Genomic DNA, 18,926 nt, shown 5'->3' with positions numbered 1-18,926 from the left:
TTTTTGTGGAACCAGGGCTTGAACTCAGGCCCTTGTGCTTGCCAGGGAAGCACTTATTCCACTGAGCCATCGCCCCGGCCCCTGACAGTTGTGTCTGCTGGCTCCAGGCTTCACCCTGCCCCCACCCAACTTTCATTCTATTAGCTTCCTTATTCTGCAATGGCCTCTAGGAAGAAGGCACTGCCCCCTCTGATTTAGGGGAGGCTAGGTGACCATGATTCTTGTCCTCCTGGGCCCACCATACTTAGCACACAACACAACCAGAATGACAAGAGGACTATCAAAACCACACATCTGGCTTTTCAACAGAAACAACTATTCCTAAACATTTCAGAGTAGGTGCAGGTGCAGAGGTGGCCAGTAGGAGAGAAGAGAAAGGTGGGACTTACCTAGGACAGCCTCCACGGTGTTGCCAGCTGGGTCAGCCACAGGACCACGGGTGGGCAGAGCAGTGGGGGAGGAGCTACCTGAGCCAGCACTGGATGCCAGGCTGGATGCCACACTGGAGCTTATGCTGGGGGCCAGTGGATGAACCACTGTGAACACAGCAAGATGGTTCTGTTCAAAAACATACAAACACCATGAGCAAGTGCCCTGCCCAAGGGACAGCAGTATCACATTAGTGTAGCTTCTGGTATCTCAAGGGGACATGAACTATGCATTGAAGCATGCTGACCATGAGGGACAGTCCCTGCCAGCTTGCTTAAGGCAGGAGAATGGCATATTGACAATGTCTGCTGAGTTTCCCTGCAGAAGGTAATCCTCAAATCAACCTGGCAGGGGCAGAAATGGTTCAGGCTAAATACTAGCTATCCTTGTGAGCATCCTGGGGTTGTGGGGACATGGGTGGAAGGCCAGGAACACCACTTCCTATGCTTTTATTTTATTTTACTTTGTGTTTCTTGACAAGGTCTTGCTATGGAGATTAGGCTGGCCTCAAACTTTTGGCAGTCCTCCTGCCTGAGCCTACCAAGTCTGGAGTTACAGGTGTGTACTACCATGCCTGATCCTTCTTCCCATGTTTCCTTACCCCTCAAAGAAGGTGAAAAATGGAGCAATTCCTATCATTTCATTTCATATAAAACAGACAAAAAGCAGCAATACAATACTACATACTGGTAATGTGGAAGTCAGTGTCCAAGAGAAAAACAACAGAAATGAACCACAAAGTGCTATGGCATCCCACACAGCAGCTCAGCTAGGAAAGGCCAAGTCACAAGTCACAGCCACGTCAGAATGAGTTTCACACAGATATCTTTGAAGTTGAAACAGCCTGAACTCCAGCTTTACTTCAAAATGTAAAAATTACCTTCATGCAGTGGATGAGTGGACACATCGAAGTGGGACACAAAGTGGGTGGTGTCTCTAGTTTGAGTTAAAAAAAAAAAAATGCCCAAATATAAAAAACTCAATGCAGATCTCACAAGGGACAGAGTCCAACATAGAGTAACTTTCCTTGGACACTTCCTTGGCCCCAGGCTTCTGACCCAACCACAGAGCCCTAGAGATGGGTCCTGAGAGCAATCAGCTCCAACTGCACATCTGGGGGTGAGGGCTGCCACCCCACACTCTCAGGCAGATTGTGGATGGGGCCAGGCTATTCCACAACTCACTGCTAGGCCAGGAAACTACTTTCTTTTGTGGCCTGTTCAGCCCACTCTGGGGGCGGGGCTGGTATGGCATGTGGTGCTGAGGATCAAACCGCAGTCCCTGCAAGCTTGCCTAAGCAGGAGCTTCAGACCGCTGAGTTATCTCACCAGCCCCTTCTTTTTTTTTTTTTTTAGGCAGGGGAACCACTTTCTTCACAGGTCCTCAGTGAAGCTACCACTGGATGCCCTCCTTCCTCACCCTAAGCAGAATCTCCCCTTGGCTCTGGCTCACAGATGCCTGCATTGGGTCCAAGTGCATCTGGGGATGCTCAGCTGAGCATATGGACATCAGAAATTTCAAATTCTAGAGAAAGAAGCACAATGTAGCTCTCATCAAAGAAAGAAAAAAAAAGCAGCAGTTCCTATCATCTCTTATTTCATACCCAACTGGCAAAAGCAGCAATACAATACGAAGTACTGATAATGTGGAAGTTTCCCCTAAAGGGGGGATGGCCCCCATCTGGGACTCCTCCTGGGACAGGAAGCAGTCTGCCCTCCTGCAGGCAGGGCCCCATAAAGGTGCCTGTCACTCCACACCAAGAGGGACACAGACCAGAGAAAAATCAGATGTTCTGTACCAGCAACAAACACAGTAACAGACCATGGATGGGGATGCCCCCAGGTACTGGTCTCCTCTCAGCCCTCAAGCTTAGCCAAGGTCCACAGGCCACAAAAATGAACCAAATCCACTGGGGTTCAGAGCCACTCAAGATGACTGGGAACTTATGTCCTACTCAGAGCCACTCAAGACGGCTAGGACCTTATGTCCTACCAAAAGACTACTGTCCTGGGTCATGATCACATTCAAGGATATTCTGCACTCCTCAACCTGCCATGCAGATTCTTAGCCTTCACCTGAATCTAATTCTGGAATCTACCTGGAGGTGTGGGCACTTCTCAAATGAGAGAGAAAGTGTATCCCTTAAAGTGCTGGAGAGTCTACTTGGCAGAAATAGTTACCTAGTATTCTCTGCTTAAGACAGCATGACTGTTGCCCGTGATGGGAGGGGCAGGGTGTGATGCTCCTGCTAAATCCACCACCAAAGCAGCTCTACTGCAAGGACTGCCAGGGCACAGCCAAGTCAGACTGCAGCTCCCCGCAGCCCGCAGGTGAGCTCAGGCAGCTCAAGGTACAAAGAGCAGCCTGAGAAGCTGTGGTTCCAAGTGAGCCCCACTACACTGCAGCATGTGCCCCCCAGCACCTGGAGACACCGTAGGCCCCCCTTATAGCTGAAGCCCACACCCCAGAACTCTGTATCCTCCCCCTGCTGCAGCCCTACCTCCCCAGAGTGAGCAGGGGGATGGGCCATGCTCAGCCCTCTGCATTAGCCCACCTGGAACTACAACCTAAGAGGACCCAGGAGAGAGGCTCAGCCTTGACTGATCCCCAAAGCCCACAATGACCCTACCTCAAAAAAGGAGGGAGGAGACACAAGTAACTTCTCCCCACCTCCAAAAGAATCACACCAGGGGAGGACGCCTTCCAAGGACACTGGAAAACCACTTAACTCTCAAAATCACTAACATCCACACTGGTCCTTTTCCCTAGGCCATGAGGACTACAGATGCACCTCCACAGTGGGTTCAGCATAAGGATCCCCATCAATGGGAGAGTCAAACACACCAGGCTGGGGCAAGAAAGGAGCCATGGAAGACACGAGGCCTCCACCCAACACCAGCTCTGTCTGTCTGCATCTGTTTCCACTTCTGTTGTTCTCATGGTAAAATATTTGGTATAAAATTTACCCTCTTAACTACTTCTAAATGTGCACTTCAGCTCCAGAACTCTTCCCATCTTTCCCACTAAAACCTTGAGCCCACTGAACATTATCCACTCATTCCCCTGCCTGGCATCCAGCTTCTGAGGTATTTATCTTTTTACAACTACCTTATATCATTTGATGTGATGTCCATATCTCAGACTGAACTGTTTTTGCTTGCCAGATTCCTATGTTGAAGCCCTACCCCTAAAGGCCTGTGGGAGGGAACTGAGATGAACCACTGTCATGACATGGGCCCTACAGGACAATCACCCTTAGGAGAAGAAGCAGAGACCAGGAAAATGTGCACCAAAGGGATGACCCTGTGAGGTCCATAGGGTCCCTGCATGTGGGAGGATGAAGCAGGAGGATCACCAGGAGTTTGAGGCCAGCCTGGGCTATGCAGTGAGACCCTGTCTCAAACAAAAAAACAGGCTGAGGAGATAGTTTGGCAGTCCAAGTGCCTGCCTAGCAAACACAAGGACACAAATTCAATCACCTCGCCAAGTCAGCTACCAAAACTGGGTGTGGTGGTGCACATGTGTAATCCCAGCAGAGGGGAGTCTGAGTGCTTAGTGAGACCCTGTACCAATTTTTTTTTTTTTTTTTAGGGAAGGGTCTACAGGATGCTCAGGATCTCACTACTAGATGGGACTCATGGTGATCCGCCTGTTTACAGCCTCCCAAGAGCTGAGATTACAGGTGTGCACCACCAAGCCCAGTCTCAGTTGCCATCTCAGTGCCCGGGGGGTGGGGCCAGCACAGCAGGCCTGGGGATTGAATTCCCCACCCCTGTGCCTGCTTGCAGGCGCTTTAATCCCCTGAGCTATTTGGCCAATCCTGTATCAAATAAATAAATACATTTTAAAAAAAAAAAAAACAACAAAGAGGAACTACATAATGAAACTATGTCTCAAAAAAGGAAACAACAGGGGTTGGGGAGATGGCTCAGTTGAATAAGTGCTTCCTTAGCAAGTACAAGGACCCGAGTTCAATCCCCGGTTATGCAAAAAAAAAAAAGGAAACAACAAAAAACAAAACAAAAGGGATCATCTGTTCATCTGTGAGGGCATGGGAAAGATGGAATGTGAGCCCACATGAAGCTCGAAAGAAGCAAGCCTGCTAAGACCCTCAGCTGGGATTTCAACCTCCAGAATCATAAAGAAATGTATTTCTATTGTTCAAACTGCCTAGTCTGTGAAAATTTTTTATTGTTTTGAAACAGGGTCTCACTATACAATTCAGGTTGGCCTCAAACTCAGGCTAATCCTCCTGCCTCAGCCACCTGAGTGCTGAGATTACAGGTGTGCACTACCGTCCCAGCCAGTCTGTGGAATTTAACAATAGCCCAAGCTGATTAGCACACATACACATGCATCAGAATGTTTTTCCTTTTGAAGGCTGAGTAATACTAGACCACTTTTTTTTTTAATCTTTATTTGGTACAGGGTCCACTATGCAGATCAGACTCTAGTGATCCTCCTGTCTCAGCCTCCCCATTGCTAGGATTATAGGCATATGCCACCAGGCCTGGTCTTGATGGCTGGCTTGGCTCAGGGCTGGCATGGCATGTAGTACCAGGGATTGAACCCGGGTCCTTGCACTTGCCAGGCAAGCACTTAGACTGCCAAGCTACCTCCTGGCACCCAAACCACTTTCTTTTATCCATTCATCTACCAATGAGTACAAGCCACTAGCGTTGGTTACACATTTTAGTTGTGACAATAGTGCCACTGTGAATGAGTCCTCACTTTTGAACTCTTTTGGAGACACACCCACAAGTAAAATTCCTGGCTTATACAGTGATTCTCCAGAACTGTGAGGAATCTGCACAGTACTGTCAAGGAGCTGCAGCACTTGACTCTCACCAGCAGTACACCCAGGTTCTGGTCCCTCCATACCCTCACCATCTGTCTTTTTATTTATTTATGTTTTTTTGAGACAGAGTCTCACTATGCAGTTCAGGCTGGTCTCAAGCTGTAGCCCATGTTGGCCTCAAACTCATGATGATTCTTCTGCCTCAGCCTCCCAAGTGCTGGGATTACAGGTGTGCACTACCGTGCTGAGTTTCAGGGATGGCATGGCATTCGGTACTGGAGATCAAACTCGGGACCTTATGCTTGCCAGCCAGGCGCTTGTGCACCACCATACCCAACATATTTCACTTTTTTTGCTTTCTGTTTTGCTTTCCTTTCTTTTTTTTTTTTTTTTTAACATTTATTTATTGTGTGTGTGTGTGGCCAGCTCAGCCCACCAGGGGGCGCGGCTGGCTGGCATGTGGTGCTGGGGGATCGAACCGCGGTCCCTGTGCTTTGCCAAGCTTGTTCCAAGTAGGTGCTTTAGACCACTGAGCCATCTCTCCAGCCCCCATTGCTTTCCTTTCTGAGACAGGATCTCACTATGTAGTTGAAACTGGCCTCGAACTCATGTGGTAGCAGAGGCCGGTCTCTAACTTTGCCTCCCAAGTGCTGGGATTGCAGGTGTGCACCATCGGGCTTGGCTTACAGACATTTCACATTCTTAATGTTACACGTGGGTTTCTTTCCTCTTTGTGTGTGTGTGTGTGTGTGTGTAATACATTCATTTTAATGTTTTGTTTTAGACTGGGTCTCATTACATGACCCAGACTAACCTCAAACTCTCAATTCCCCTGCCTCAGCCTCAGAATGTTGGGATTACAAGTATATACCACTGTGCCTGGCTCTTACTAATTTCTTTTTTTCTTTTTTTTTTTTGGTGGAACCAGGGATTGAACTCAGGCCCTTGCACTTGGCAGGGAAGCACTTATTCCACTGAGCCATCTCCCCAGCCCCTCCTACTAATTTCTTTTTTTTCTTTTTTTTTTTTTTTCGAGACTGTATCTTAATTTGTTGAACTCACTACTTATGTAGTCATGGTTGGCCTTGAACTTGAAGCCATCTTCCTGTCTCAGCCTCCAAACTGCTGGGATTACAGATATGCACTGCCATGCTTAGCTGTGTTGTGTTGTATGTATGGTTTTTTGTTTTTTTTTTTTTTAGTTTGTTTTGTTTTTGTTTTTTACTTGTAGCAAGGGTTACTATCAAGCTCCACCCATCTGCCCACTGGGCCAGATTTTTTTCCTTTTTTTTTTTTTGACAACGTCTTACTATGTAGTTGAGGCTGGCCTCAAACTTACATGGATCCTCCTGCTTCAGCCTTCAAGTGCTGGGATTACAATTACAAGTATGTGCTACCACACCTGGATGTGTTTTGTCTTTGAGAGATAGGGTCTCACTATGCAGCTCAAGCTGGCCTCAAACTCTCTTTAGTTTCCCAAATGCTGGGCTTACAGGTGTACATCACCATTCCTGGCTCCTGTTTCTATAAGGTCTCACTACATAGTCTAGGCTGGCCTTGAACTCTCAATTGCCCTGCTTCAGCCTACCAAGCACTGAGATTTATATGAGGCTCACACCACCACACCAAGCTTCCTACCGCTAATCTTCAAAATGACTTCAAATGTTCTTAGTAGTCAAGTAAACACTGGAGACCTCAGAGACACTGAAGACTTGATTCTAGACAACCATACTAAAGTGGATATCACAATATAAAGTAATAAGTCATGTGAATTTTTGTTTTTCCAATGGGCATAACAGTAATATTTATACATGCTATCAACTATTAAGTGTGTATTATCTTAAAAAACAAAGTAAGTACCTCTATTAAAAAGTATTTTTAAAAAATAAATACATAAATAAAAAGCATTTAGTTGGGTCAGCGAGATACCTCAGTGATCTAAAGTGCCTACTTAGGCAAGCACCACATGCTGCATCAGCCCTGCCCTGCTGAGCTGGCCACAAAAAACAAAACAAACTAAAAAAAAAAAAAAACTTGGTTACTAAAATCTGTAAAGGGTCACCTGAGTTATTAATAGGAAAGTGGCAGAATGGCACGAAGGGTGCTGGAGAGCTTCAGCATGGGAAAGCAGAGGCCACGGGGCAACAGGGCAGGAGCTCACTGTGCCCTATGGCTGTTCTGCAGCAGCTCCTTAGTGAGATGCCCCAGGGTGGGACAGCACAAACATGGAGAGGAGGCCTAAAACTCTCAGGAGAGGAAGTGACAGTGTCTATCCCCAGCTCACTGCTAGGCCACGCCCACTCCAGGACCTCCAAAGCCTTCAATGAACTCGCTGCTCTTTCAGAGGGAAAACAAACAAGTATGGTCCCTTGAATGCTCAGGGCAATGGTGTCAAAAAAAATCCTGTTTCTCAAAATAGGTAACCTAGTTTGCACCAATACATGGAAGTTACTGGGGAGAAGCCTCAGTCTGGGGGTATACAAACCCCTGCCAGCCATGTTTCTGAGGAGGGGAAACAGAATCTCAAGGGACAACAACAGGCAGCACAGCTGGGAAACTCCTGAGGCAGGTGCATTGTTTTAGACTGGGTCTCACTACATGACCCAGTCTAAGAGTTTGAGATTAAACTAAACACATGAGACAAGGACACGTCCAGCTGGGAAACCAAGTCAGACTCTTTAAGGGCAGATGTGGGGCTGAATGATGTCCCCAAATCCTTGTGTAGGAGTCTTAGCCTCCAGGATATAAGAATATGACCTTATCTGTCCATAGAGTCTTCATAGACATAATTAAGCTAAGATAAGGTCACAGGGGGAACCCTAATTCGATCAGGCTAGTGTCCTAGCAGAGGTCAAGGCTATAATGTCTGTAATCCTAGCATTCAGAGGAGCTGAAGCAGGCAGATCACTTCAAGTTTGAAGCCAGCCTGGGCAGTTAGACTCTGCCTTAAAAAAAAAAAAAAAAAAAAAAGAAAAATTAAAAAAATAAACTGGGCGCAGTGGCCCACACCTGTAATCCCAGCACTCGGGAGGCGGAAGAAGGATCACTGAGAGTTCAAGACCAGCCTGGGCTACAAAGTGAGCTCGAGGCCAGCCTGAGCTGCATAGCGAGACCCTGTCTCAAAAACACAAAATAAACAAATAAAGACGAGGTTAGGACACAAACACACAAGAGGGATGACCATGGGAGGACCCTGTAATAAGACATAATAAGACAATGTCTGTGAGCCAGGACAGAGATGCCAGGAGAAACCAATCTTCATCTCACCTTGGTCTTGAATCTCCAGCCTCCAGGACTGAGAGAAATTATGGTCCATTATTTAAGCCATCCTCTCTGTGGGGCTCTGTTATAGCGGCTGTACCTAATACATCAGGCTTAGAATAGCATCCTACATTTCCCCACTCAGAGTGTTGTGTTTTATCCAAGGAATGACACAAACACATTTGAACAATAAAATAAAGGACAGACACATGGAAACAAAATATAATTACTGAACAGACATCAACCACATGAGTCAAGAGTGAGTAGGACCCTCTATGTAGAAAAGTCCTAACTAGGGGCCATGCATGTAGCCAGTAAGGTTCCCAGAAGATAGTCCTCAGGGCCCTACCTGCTTGCCATCAGGCTCACTGGCTTTATGGCTGCCATCTGCAGGTGAATCTCTCCGTTTTGCCTGAAACAAGAAATCCACTCATACTAGGAAAAGGCAGGGAGGGAAATGCCACATGAAAACAGGCAACAGACCTAAGCTTTGCTCATAATTTAGAAAATGCAAAAGAAAGAAAAAAGAAAAAAGTGCCAATTCTTCAAGGCTCATGAAGCAGAAAAGGCATGCAAATCACATCTTCTCTGCCAGTTCCCGAGATTCCACTTCATGCCTGGGCATAGGTCTCAGCTGGGCACATGACCCACATACCCTGAACAGAATATGTTGGCCCACCCCAAGCAAGGTCATGTCCATGTCGACGGTGAAGGCTCAGGTTGAAATTATAAGGAGCAATGGCTACAGGTCAGAGACATGACCCTCAGAGCAGCAGGTTGTATGGAGACCTCTGTGAGTTGAGGCAATGGTGAACTGCAGAGGCAGGGAAAGCTCCCACTCTGTCCTGCTGCCTTGAGGATGTATGCGCCATCCTGTTGTGAAGGCCTCCCCGCTCCCACCCCAGGAGGGGAAGGAATCCTCATCACTAGACACTGAAATGAGCCTATACAACAAATTTCATTCAAATGAAGTTTTCCAGTTTGTTGTCCTACAGACCCAAACCCTTTTTTCTTTGGTGTCCATTTCTCTTTTCTTCATTTTGTTTTTTTCAGAGACTGGGTCTTGCTATGTAGCTCAGGCTCTCCTCAAAACCCACCAAGTAGCCGAAGCTGGCCTTGATCTAACAAGTCCCCTGCCTCAGCCTCCTGAGTGCTGGGACTACAGGCCTGCGCTATCAGGTCAGGCTGGTCTGCTTGTTATTGTTCTTTGTTAAATTGGTCTTAGCTAGGAGTGATTGTGTATGCCTATAATTCCACTTGGAAAGCTAAGACAGGAGGATCACTGGGAGTTCAAGCCTGGACTACATAGTGAGTTAAAACGACAGCCTGAAATACACAGCAGGACCCTGTCTCAAAAACACACACAATTTTTTTTTCCCCTCAGAACCGGGGATTAAACTCAGGCCCTTCTGCTTGCCAGGCAAGTGCTTATTCTACTGAGCCATTTCCCTAATCCCCAATAATTTCTTTTTTTAAAATAAATTTTTAAAATGGTCTAAGCGGGCTGGGGAGATGGCTCAGTGGAATAAGTGCTTCCCTGGCAAGCGCAAGGGCCTGAGTTCAATCCCCAGTTCCACAAAAAAAAAAAAAAAAAAAAAAAAGAATACCTAAAAATGGTGTAAGCTCCAGGTTTTTTGGTTTTTACTTCCTTTCTCTGAAGGTCCAATAGGCACATTCATGGGTAACACACCTTTTCTCCTGCTACTCCTTTCTTATTTTCTTTTTGGATTGGATCCAGGGCCTCATGTGTACTAGGCAAGTGCTGTACCACTGAGCTACATCTCCAGGCCTATTTATTTTTTTATTTAGAAAGAGCTCCCCCCGCCCAAAAAAAAGAAAAAGAAAAACAAAGTTTCCCTAAGCTACCCAGGCTGGCCTTAAACTTGCAATTACCCTGCATCATTCTCCCAGGTAAATCTGGGATTATAGGCGTACCCTACCACCCCTGGCTTCAATAGATTCTGGTCAGAGCTCAAAAGTCAACATAAAAACTGCCTCAGGCCTGAGAAGTCTGATTTTTATACCAGTTGTATAATAGGTGAATTTACAACGGGAGCTCAGGCCACAGTGGGCTTCCTATTTTCCTTGGTCTGTAGTAGGACCCAGAGGGAAGACCAAGGCACTTGTTAGGAAAGCACAGGTGTCCACACTGGCAGTAACCAGACAGGGCAAGACCCGAGGGTTCATCCTGCTCTTCTTTCCATCTACTACCAAATGCAGAAAGACTCATCTGCCCCAGGCCCGGGTCCTCCTTGCTTCCCTTGGATAGACACCTCCAAATCTGCAGAATACCATGCTAGCTTTGGGCAGGTCCGCAGAGTGAAACGTGCACCTGGCTCTCCCTGCTGTCCCCCCTTGCACCCAAAAGATTTCAGCAGCCAGGGGCTGTTGACAACCTTGTGCTATTGCTGCACAGAAGCTTTTACCAACAGTGTCTCTGCCCTCACTTCCGTCCCACCCCCATCTAGGGCTTTTGGGGTGCCACTGGGCCCCAGGAACAGGCACTGTAATCTCTGCCATGTCCAGGTCTGGAATCAGGGATGAAAATTCCAAAGAGCATAGGCAGCAGCCCTTGGTACCATTCTCTTGCCTCCATTTTTATTTATATTTATTTAGTCTTTTTGAGACAAGGTCTTGCTATGCAGTTCAGGCTGGCTTTGAGCTCACTTTGTAGCTCAGGCTGGTCTCAAACTCCCAACAATCCTTCTGCCTCAGCTTCCCAAGTTCTTGCCTCCATTTTCAATGGAAACATCTGGTTTTACACAGGGAGAGCTTTACTGAAGTCTTCGTGTTCTACGGTCTAATGTTTTCCAAAGTCCTGTAGGATCAAAACCTAACCCCAATAGCCCCAGCCGTCCTGCCACTGCAGCTTAGCTTCCTGCTCTTTTGGTTCCACCTCAGGGGACAGTCCAGCAACATAGCCCTACTGCAGCTACAGCAGAAGAGCCAGGAGTGCAGTGGGAGCCACTGAAGCACTAACTTTATTTTTATTTATATATGATTGATTGACTATACCAGGAATCGAAGTCAGGGTCTTGTATTTGACATTTATTTTTATTTCTTTAAGACAGGCTCTCACTATGTAGTTCAGGCAGGACTTGAACTCATTATGTAGCCTAGGCAGGCCTCAAACTTACAGTGACCTTCCTGACTCAGCCTCCCAAGTTCTTGGATTAAGGGTATGTGGTGCCATGTCTGGTTGACTTGCTCATTTTAAAAGGGCAAACACTGGGTTGCTTTTTTTTTAATTTTTATTTATTTGATACAGGCTTTCAATATGCAGTTTAGACTCATAGTGATCCTGCTGTCTCAGCCTCCCTGACACTGGGATTACAGGTGTTCCAGGGCCGGCACAGCATGCCCAGGGTTCCAGGGCCGGCATGGCATGCGGTGCTGGGAATCAAACTTGGGTCCTTGCACTTGCCAGGCAGGCACTTAGACTGCTGAGCTATCTCCCCAGCCCCAAACACTGGATTGTAAACTAAGGATCCTTGAGGTGGCCAAACTCAGAGACGGCCTGGCTATGTCCCCTGAGGTGGAGCTCAAGAACCCTGGGTGCCTTCCTGGCCCAAATGGCATACAGACAGACTCTGTATCCAACTTGTCACAGAGGACAATGTTACAGAGGGTGACTCTCCGGTATCAGAGGAAAAGTGGCAGTATACCAGAAGCCTCATCTATGCAACCAAAATGAGATCTCTACTCCAGGGTTGGATGGAGACTTCTACAGACTTGGTGAGCTGCATTCCAGTCCCAGGGTTCCCTGACACAACTGGGCATCACAGCTACCTTGAGTGCACAGGCCCATAGTTCAGGGGCATTTGGACATCACTGCCACAGGTCTTAAAGCAAGTATCAGGGCTGGGAATGTGGTCAGTGAAGGCACTGGGTTCAACTCCTGTATCACTCACACACACACACACACACACAAGTATGCATGCCAGGTGTGATGGAGGTATATGTCTACAAACTCCAGCATTTTGCAAGGCTGAAGAAGGACTAGAATGAGTTCAAGGCTAACCTGGACAACTTAGCAAGACCTTGGTCTCAAAAGGGTGAGGAGAAATATAGCTCAGGGCAGGGCCTTACATTCTATCCCAAGTACAAAAAAAAAAAAACAACCCAGCAAATAACAGTTTCTGCAAACTGACTGAAGTCCTATGCTATGTCTAGTCACCATTGCAGAGTCTACTCCACACAGTATGTGAGTAACAGAGCAAGAAGCAGCTTTGTCTGTCACCCTTTCTCGTGCCTATTGGATAGATGATCCTTCTTCCAAAATTTGACGTGTTGGGATGACAAGGGCTGGGACCTCATGCCACATCATACTGTTTGCTAATGACCTCCACGAACCATGAGTCCCAAAAGCACTCACAGGGGGCTCTGCACAGATGAGCAGGGAAAAGGAATCTTCATTTGCCTCCCCTCCCCTCCCCCCTCCTCTTTCTTTCTTTGTACTAGGGATCAAAATCAGGACATACACTTGCCAGGCAGGCACTTAGGCCATTCAGCTATCTCCCTGGCCCCAGCGCTTTCTAAAAGGAACAGGATGGGGCTGGGGAGATGGCTCAGTAGAATAAGTGCTTGCCTGGCAAGCGCAAGGGCCTGAGTTCAATCCCCGGTTCCGCAAAGAAAAAAAAAGGAACAGGAACCTCCAGTTGCAAACTGTCTTAAACTGCATCACCCAGACATCACATCCACCTCTGTTGCCAACAGTGATATTCACCCTCCTCCCCACACTGTGCACTTACATTTCCAGACTGGCCACTATGGGCTGAAGCGCTGCTGGCAGAGCTGAGATCTCGGCAGCCCCAGTCACTCGCTGTCCCAAGGGTCTCTGCCAAGAAAGGCGGGCAGCAGGCACTGAGTGGCCACTACTGAAATAACATATGCCTGGGAGCTCTGAAATCTCTGGAGCTAAGAACTGAGAGCATGTACAGTCTCCTAATAACAGCCCTTCTCTAGGACAGGAGAGGACAGCTAGGCCAGGATCAGGGAACCAGAGGGCCCCTCACAGTCTTTAGATTCAAGAATTGGTATCTAAACTGTGAATGAAATTACCAGCCATCCCACTCAAATAGAAAGTAAACTTCCAAGTTTCCAACTACATTCATAAAACTTGGATGGCAAACTTGCAAGCTGGAAGGAGCCCTTGGGGTGTGGGAGCAAGAGGGCTCCTGTGTAGGGTCCTGCCAGTCTACCTCCTCAAGCACTTGTTAGGACCACATGCCCAAGATAAACACAAGTTCTGAGGCCAGCGGCTGCACCTGTTCTAGTCTCCAGAGTCCTTATCTCCACATGGACAGTGCCATTTAACCACCAGTGGAATAGCTTACCTGAGGCAGAGGTCTCTCTGAGTTCAGCATGCCCAGGTTTATGTCTACCCTAATATGGCACTGACCCTTCTCACCCTGGAAGCCTAAATGGGCACTTCAGGTCTCTTATCCATGAGGTCATAAGAGTTCCACTTATGTTCTCCATGCCACTGCAGGTAACCCAAAGCTCTAGCCAAAATCTGTAGTCACTGAAGGCAACATACTACAAATGGCAGCAAAGAGCAGCCATACAGGGTCTACTCACTTTCAACATGTGCGAAGGCGCAGAAAGGACCCCGAGGGCAATAGCCAGTTTGGCGCATGTCATTGCATTTTGTAGATTTGTAGATCTAGGAAGTAAAAGCACAAAATCAAGCCTTGGTTTCTAAATGAAGACCACAGTTGGCTTTACATTACAGAGAAGAAAGTTGCAAATAATGTCTCAACTGAACATGTTATCACTTGCCTATAATCCCAGCACTTAAGAGGCTGAGACAGGAGGACTGGCATGAGCTCAAGGCCAGCCCAAACTACATAAGAGATTCTGTCTCCAGATGGGCCAGGGAGATGGATCAGTGGAATAAGTGCTTCCCTGGCAAGCTAAAGGGCCTGAGTTCAATCCCCAAGTTCCACCAAAAAAGAAAGAGATCCTATCTCCAAATAAGCAAGCAAACAAATCATGAGCCTCCTGCAAAGTGAGGATACCATATGGAACTGTTAGGATCTATGATGTTCCCAAAGGTCCATATGGTAGGGCTCAGGTACACAGCGGGGTGCAACAAGGAGGTGATGGAAACTTTCAGGGCCTGGGCCAGGAGGAGGCCCTTAGGGCCGTGAGGGCATCCCCCTTACAGGGAGCTGTGGGACCCTGATCCCCTCCTCTTCCTCCCTTTCCTTTCTGGTTGTAAAGAGGCTCTGCCCTGCCATAGCTCATAGCACAATGTACTCTTACCACAGCCTAAAAGAAATAGGGTCAACTGACCAGCCTGGAACCTCCAAAGTGTGGCCTAACTAAACCTTTTTGGTGAAGGAAGCCTGACCAACACACTGTTCCTCCTCTGTGTGCCGCTGACCTGAAATCCCTCTTCTCTACGGAGAGCAAGCAGGGTTGATAAGGCTGTTCTTGTATCACTGTCTGTCAAATTGAAGGCCAAATTATTCCCCTACTCCTCACTTTCTAAAAAGGGGCAACTAACTCAGTGCTGGGTGTACAGCAGGTGCTCAAGAAATGTCTGTTAAATGTACACATCTATATATTCCATGACCAGCTACACTGCATGTCACTTAGGGTGACAGCTATTCATTTCCCAGATCCTCCTTCCCTACCACACCTCTTCCCACAGCCTTGAAGCCCTACAGGGAGCCCCACTCTTCTACATTTCAATAGCAAAGAACTCAGTAGGCAGGCCAGATACACTTTCCTATGGACACACAATCCCTGCCCACCTTCCAGGAAGCCTCCAAGCCCAGAACATTCTGCCCAGAAAAGATCTCTGCAATGGGGGCTACAACATGGCTAGACAGCTCATTTTGCCACAGCAACTGGGTAAGGCTGGGGTCACAGGATGTCACAGGACCTCTGTAGATACGGGAGACAGCTGTGATCATACCCAATAAAAGCCCTGGACACCAAGGATGGGACAGCATTCCTGCTGGTAACATAGTCTGTGCTCTGGTCTACCACTTAGGGACAAGCAGGTACTCTCTTCCACTCTAGCAGGAAGGCTGCTCACACCTCCTCCCTGGCTAACTCTGACCTGCTCTCACTGTGAACTAAGTGTTCACTGAGTCCTGGGATCCCTTCAGTGAGTTAGTGAGCTGATGGGGGTCTTGGACACCTCAGACACTGCGAAGAGTTCTCACCTGACCACACCCCTCCCTGACCAGCTGGGCAGCCCTGCCCAGTGCCTACCTCAGGATGGAACTGCTGCTCCGTGCGGGAATGACAGTACTGGCAGCTGTCCCCACTGTCACACCGTGAAGGTTCACCCCACTCATCACCATGCTTCACGCTGGGGCAGGGGGTGGATCTGGGGACAAAGAGATACATCCATGTATCCAGGGCTTTCTAAACGTGGCCATTGTGCTGAAGGCAAAGCACCCCTGATATGACCATTTCCTTCCTGAGGAGGATAGAGGAGAGCAGACGAACACCCAACTGAAGCCAGTATAGAGGTCAGGATTCAGTGTTCCCTATTCACAGAGTTTTATAGGCTTGAGTCAGAGGCACCCAAAGTGACACAAAAAGTACCAAGGGCTCTGTCTTTGTTGCTATTGCAAAGTGCAGAATCTGTGGCTTCATCTCATAATTCAAAAATCTTAACCAAAATTGAATTACCAGAATCTTCACTTTTGTATTTACTGTCACTTTTGTATTTACTGTCAGCTTAATTATTCAGATTTCCAAGGGCCGGCCAACTAGCTCAGCAGATTAAAGTGCTTGTGATTCCTGGGGTGGGCTGCCATGCCAGCCCCACCCCAGGGGTGCACTGAGATGGCAATTGAGATTGGGCATGGTGGCAAGCCTGTAATCCTAGCTCTTGGGAGGCTGTAAACAGGGGGATCATTATGAGTTCAACCTAGTAGTGAAACCCTAAACATCCTGTAGACGCTTCCCTAAAACACACACACACACACACACACACACACACACACACACAATATTTAGATTTACAGGAACAATCCTCACCTATGAGATCTTTTTTTTTTTTTTTTTGCGGAACCGGGGATTGAACTCAGGCCCTTGCACTTGCCAGGTAAGCACTTATTCTACTGAGCTATCTCCTTGGCCCCGAGACCTTTTTCAAAAACACAAATTTCCATTCCAAGTGGAGTCCTCAGGAGGACTGGTGGTAGCTGGGCCAAATTTCCCCACCGGTACCCCCAAGTACAGACTTCAAACCAAAAGGGAGCTAGCCAAGCAAAAAGAGAAGAGCAGCAGATAGGGGAAAAAACTGGCCTTGGAAAAGGACCTCATGGAACACAAATCACAGTGGGGTCCAAACCCAGGCCAGGCCTCAGCCTTAAAACCCAGTACCCTGCCCACCAACCATCCCAGGAAAACCAGAGGTATCCCAATTGCAGGGGTAAGAGAGATGGCCAAACAGCCTTACAGTTAAGGATCACTATCATCAAGACCAGGGGTACCGGCAGAAGCACACAGGGGACTACAGAAGTCTTGGGCATCTCCTACTGTGGTCCCCAGTGCTTGACAGAGCTCCCAACTGGAGGATCTGTAGGAGCACTGTGCAGGGCATGGGGCACCCGGGCCCCACCTCTGATCCCCACCTGTCCTTGGGACAGATGTTTGGGTCTTCTTCCTCTCATCTCCAACAAGCTCTGTCCTTTAGAACAAGAATGATAGGGGGCTGGTGAGATGGCTCAGTGGTCTAAAGCACCTACTTAGAACAAGCTTAGCAAAGCACAAGGACCGCGGTTCAATCCCCCAGCACCACATGCCAGCCAGCCCGCCCCCTGGTGGGCTGAGCTGGCCACACACACATACACAAATAAAAATTAAAAAAAAAAAAGAACAAGAATGATAAACGAGGTGTGGTGGCTCAGGCCTATAAACCCAGCACTTAGGAGACTGAGGCAAGAGGATCACTGCGAGTTCGAGGCCAGCCTGGGCTACGAAGTGAATTCAAAGCTAGCCTGAACTGCAGATTGAGACCCTGCCTCAAAAACAAAACAAAAACACAAACAAAAAAATTACAAGCATAGTGTCGTCAGGGAGCCCTCACTGTGAGAAGCAGAGTGGGTAGCACTCAGACAACAGCCTTGGAAAGGCACCCTACCCCTCAACACATGTGCACTGGTCACAGGAGGAGGGACTTAGAGGCACAAGCCAGACACCCCACATCTGACCAAAAGTGAGGCAGGCACAGGCCTGAAAGCAGCAAGACCAAAGACTTAGTGCACACGAATCAAGAACTATCTCTCAGCCCGGGTCCCAGCTCACCTGTATGGCAACCTCCTGGGGTCCCGCCGGCGGTCCCTGCCATTGTGGTAGTGTGGGCATGCATACCCCTGGCGGCATAGACGTGGAGGTTTTGGGCAAGGTTCTGTCTTGTAGCTGCCCAGCACGAAGTTAGTGTCTGAAAAACAGGTTCACAGACACTGGCCATGAAGTGCACAACAGCTAGGGCTCAAAAGCCTGCTTGTTGGTCTATAGATAAGAATATAAACCAAAATGGCCCATCCACATGATAATACATTACAAAGCCAAGGCTGGGAGTGACACCTGCTACCATGTGTAAGAACCCAAGGATACCAACATGCAGTGGAAGAGGCCACTCATACATGGGGACTCATGTAACTCCATGCACAGGGACAAGCAAAGCTGAGAAACACACAGATGGAAAATGGAGCAGAGGTACCAAGAACTGAAGGAGCTCCTTTCAGAATGATTAAAATATTCAAGCTAGACAGAATTGCTGAGCAACTCTTCAAATATATTAGAACCTACTAAATAGGCAGGCACAATTCGGCACACTTATAATCCCAGCAATGAGGGTGCCAAGGCAGGAGGATCAAAAATTCACATCACAGGAGTCCGGGGAGATGGCTCAGTGGAATAAGCACTGCCCTGGCAAGCACAAGGGCCTGAGTTCAATCCCTGGTTCCGCAAAAAAAAAAATTCACATCATTGGGCCGGGGAGATGGCTCAGTGGAATAAGTGCTTCTCTGGCAAGCACAAGGGCCTGAGTTCAATCCCCGATTCCACAAAAAAAAAAAAAAAAAATTCACATCATACCTGGGCAACTTAATGAGATCCTATCTTAAAATAAAAAGGCTAGGGATGTAGCTCAGTGGGTCTTCTGCACAATTTTGTTGTAACTTAAAATTGCTCTAAAGCTAACTTTTCTTTGTGGTGGTTCTGGAGAATAAATCCAAGGCCTTCATGACTGCCTGCATCCCACGCCCTCCCCTTTCTGAGACAGGGTCTTGCCAAGTTGCCTAGGTTGGCCTTCAATTTACAATCCTCCTGCCTCAGCCTCCTAAGTAGGTGGAATTAGTTATGTACCACCTGATTCAGAATAACAGAGAGAGAGAGACAGAGAGAGAGAGAGAACATGAGAGAGACAGAGAGACAGAGAGAGACAGAGACAAAGAGAGAGAGA

At 47.7% G+C, this 18,926-nt stretch overlaps 1 protein-coding gene across 7 annotated transcripts in view; it reads right to left on the bottom strand.

Moving 5' to 3' along the window:
- Positions 1-18,926, bottom strand: part of Unkl (unkempt family like zinc finger) — a 45,429-nt gene that overhangs the window by 13,326 nt on the left and 13,177 nt on the right. For 5 of the 7 annotated variants that reach the window (XM_004627908.2, XM_023711727.1, XM_023711729.1 and 2 more), the window contains 6 exons: positions 17,765-17,900; positions 15,716-15,833; positions 14,069-14,153; positions 13,240-13,325; positions 8,838-8,900; positions 390-558 (listed from right to left, as the gene is read on the bottom strand). In XM_004627908.2, coding sequence (XP_004627965.1) covers positions 390-558; positions 8,838-8,900; positions 13,240-13,325; positions 14,069-14,153; positions 15,716-15,833; positions 17,765-17,900 — 657 coding nt within the window. The remainder of the gene's footprint in view (positions 1-389; positions 559-8,837; positions 8,901-13,239; positions 13,326-14,068; positions 14,154-15,715; positions 15,834-17,764; positions 17,901-18,926) is intronic. The other 2 variants (XM_023711726.1, XM_023711731.1) reach the window with 2 other exon arrangements.

Source organism: Octodon degus, unplaced genomic scaffold, assembly GCF_000260255.1.
Source record: "Octodon degus isolate 3935 unplaced genomic scaffold, OctDeg1.0 scaffold00021, whole genome shotgun sequence".
NCBI lineage: Eukaryota > Metazoa > Chordata > Mammalia > Rodentia > Octodontidae > Octodon > Octodon degus.
The sequence above is the reverse complement of the archived record's forward strand: the minus strand, read 5'-3'. Positions and strand labels throughout refer to the sequence as shown.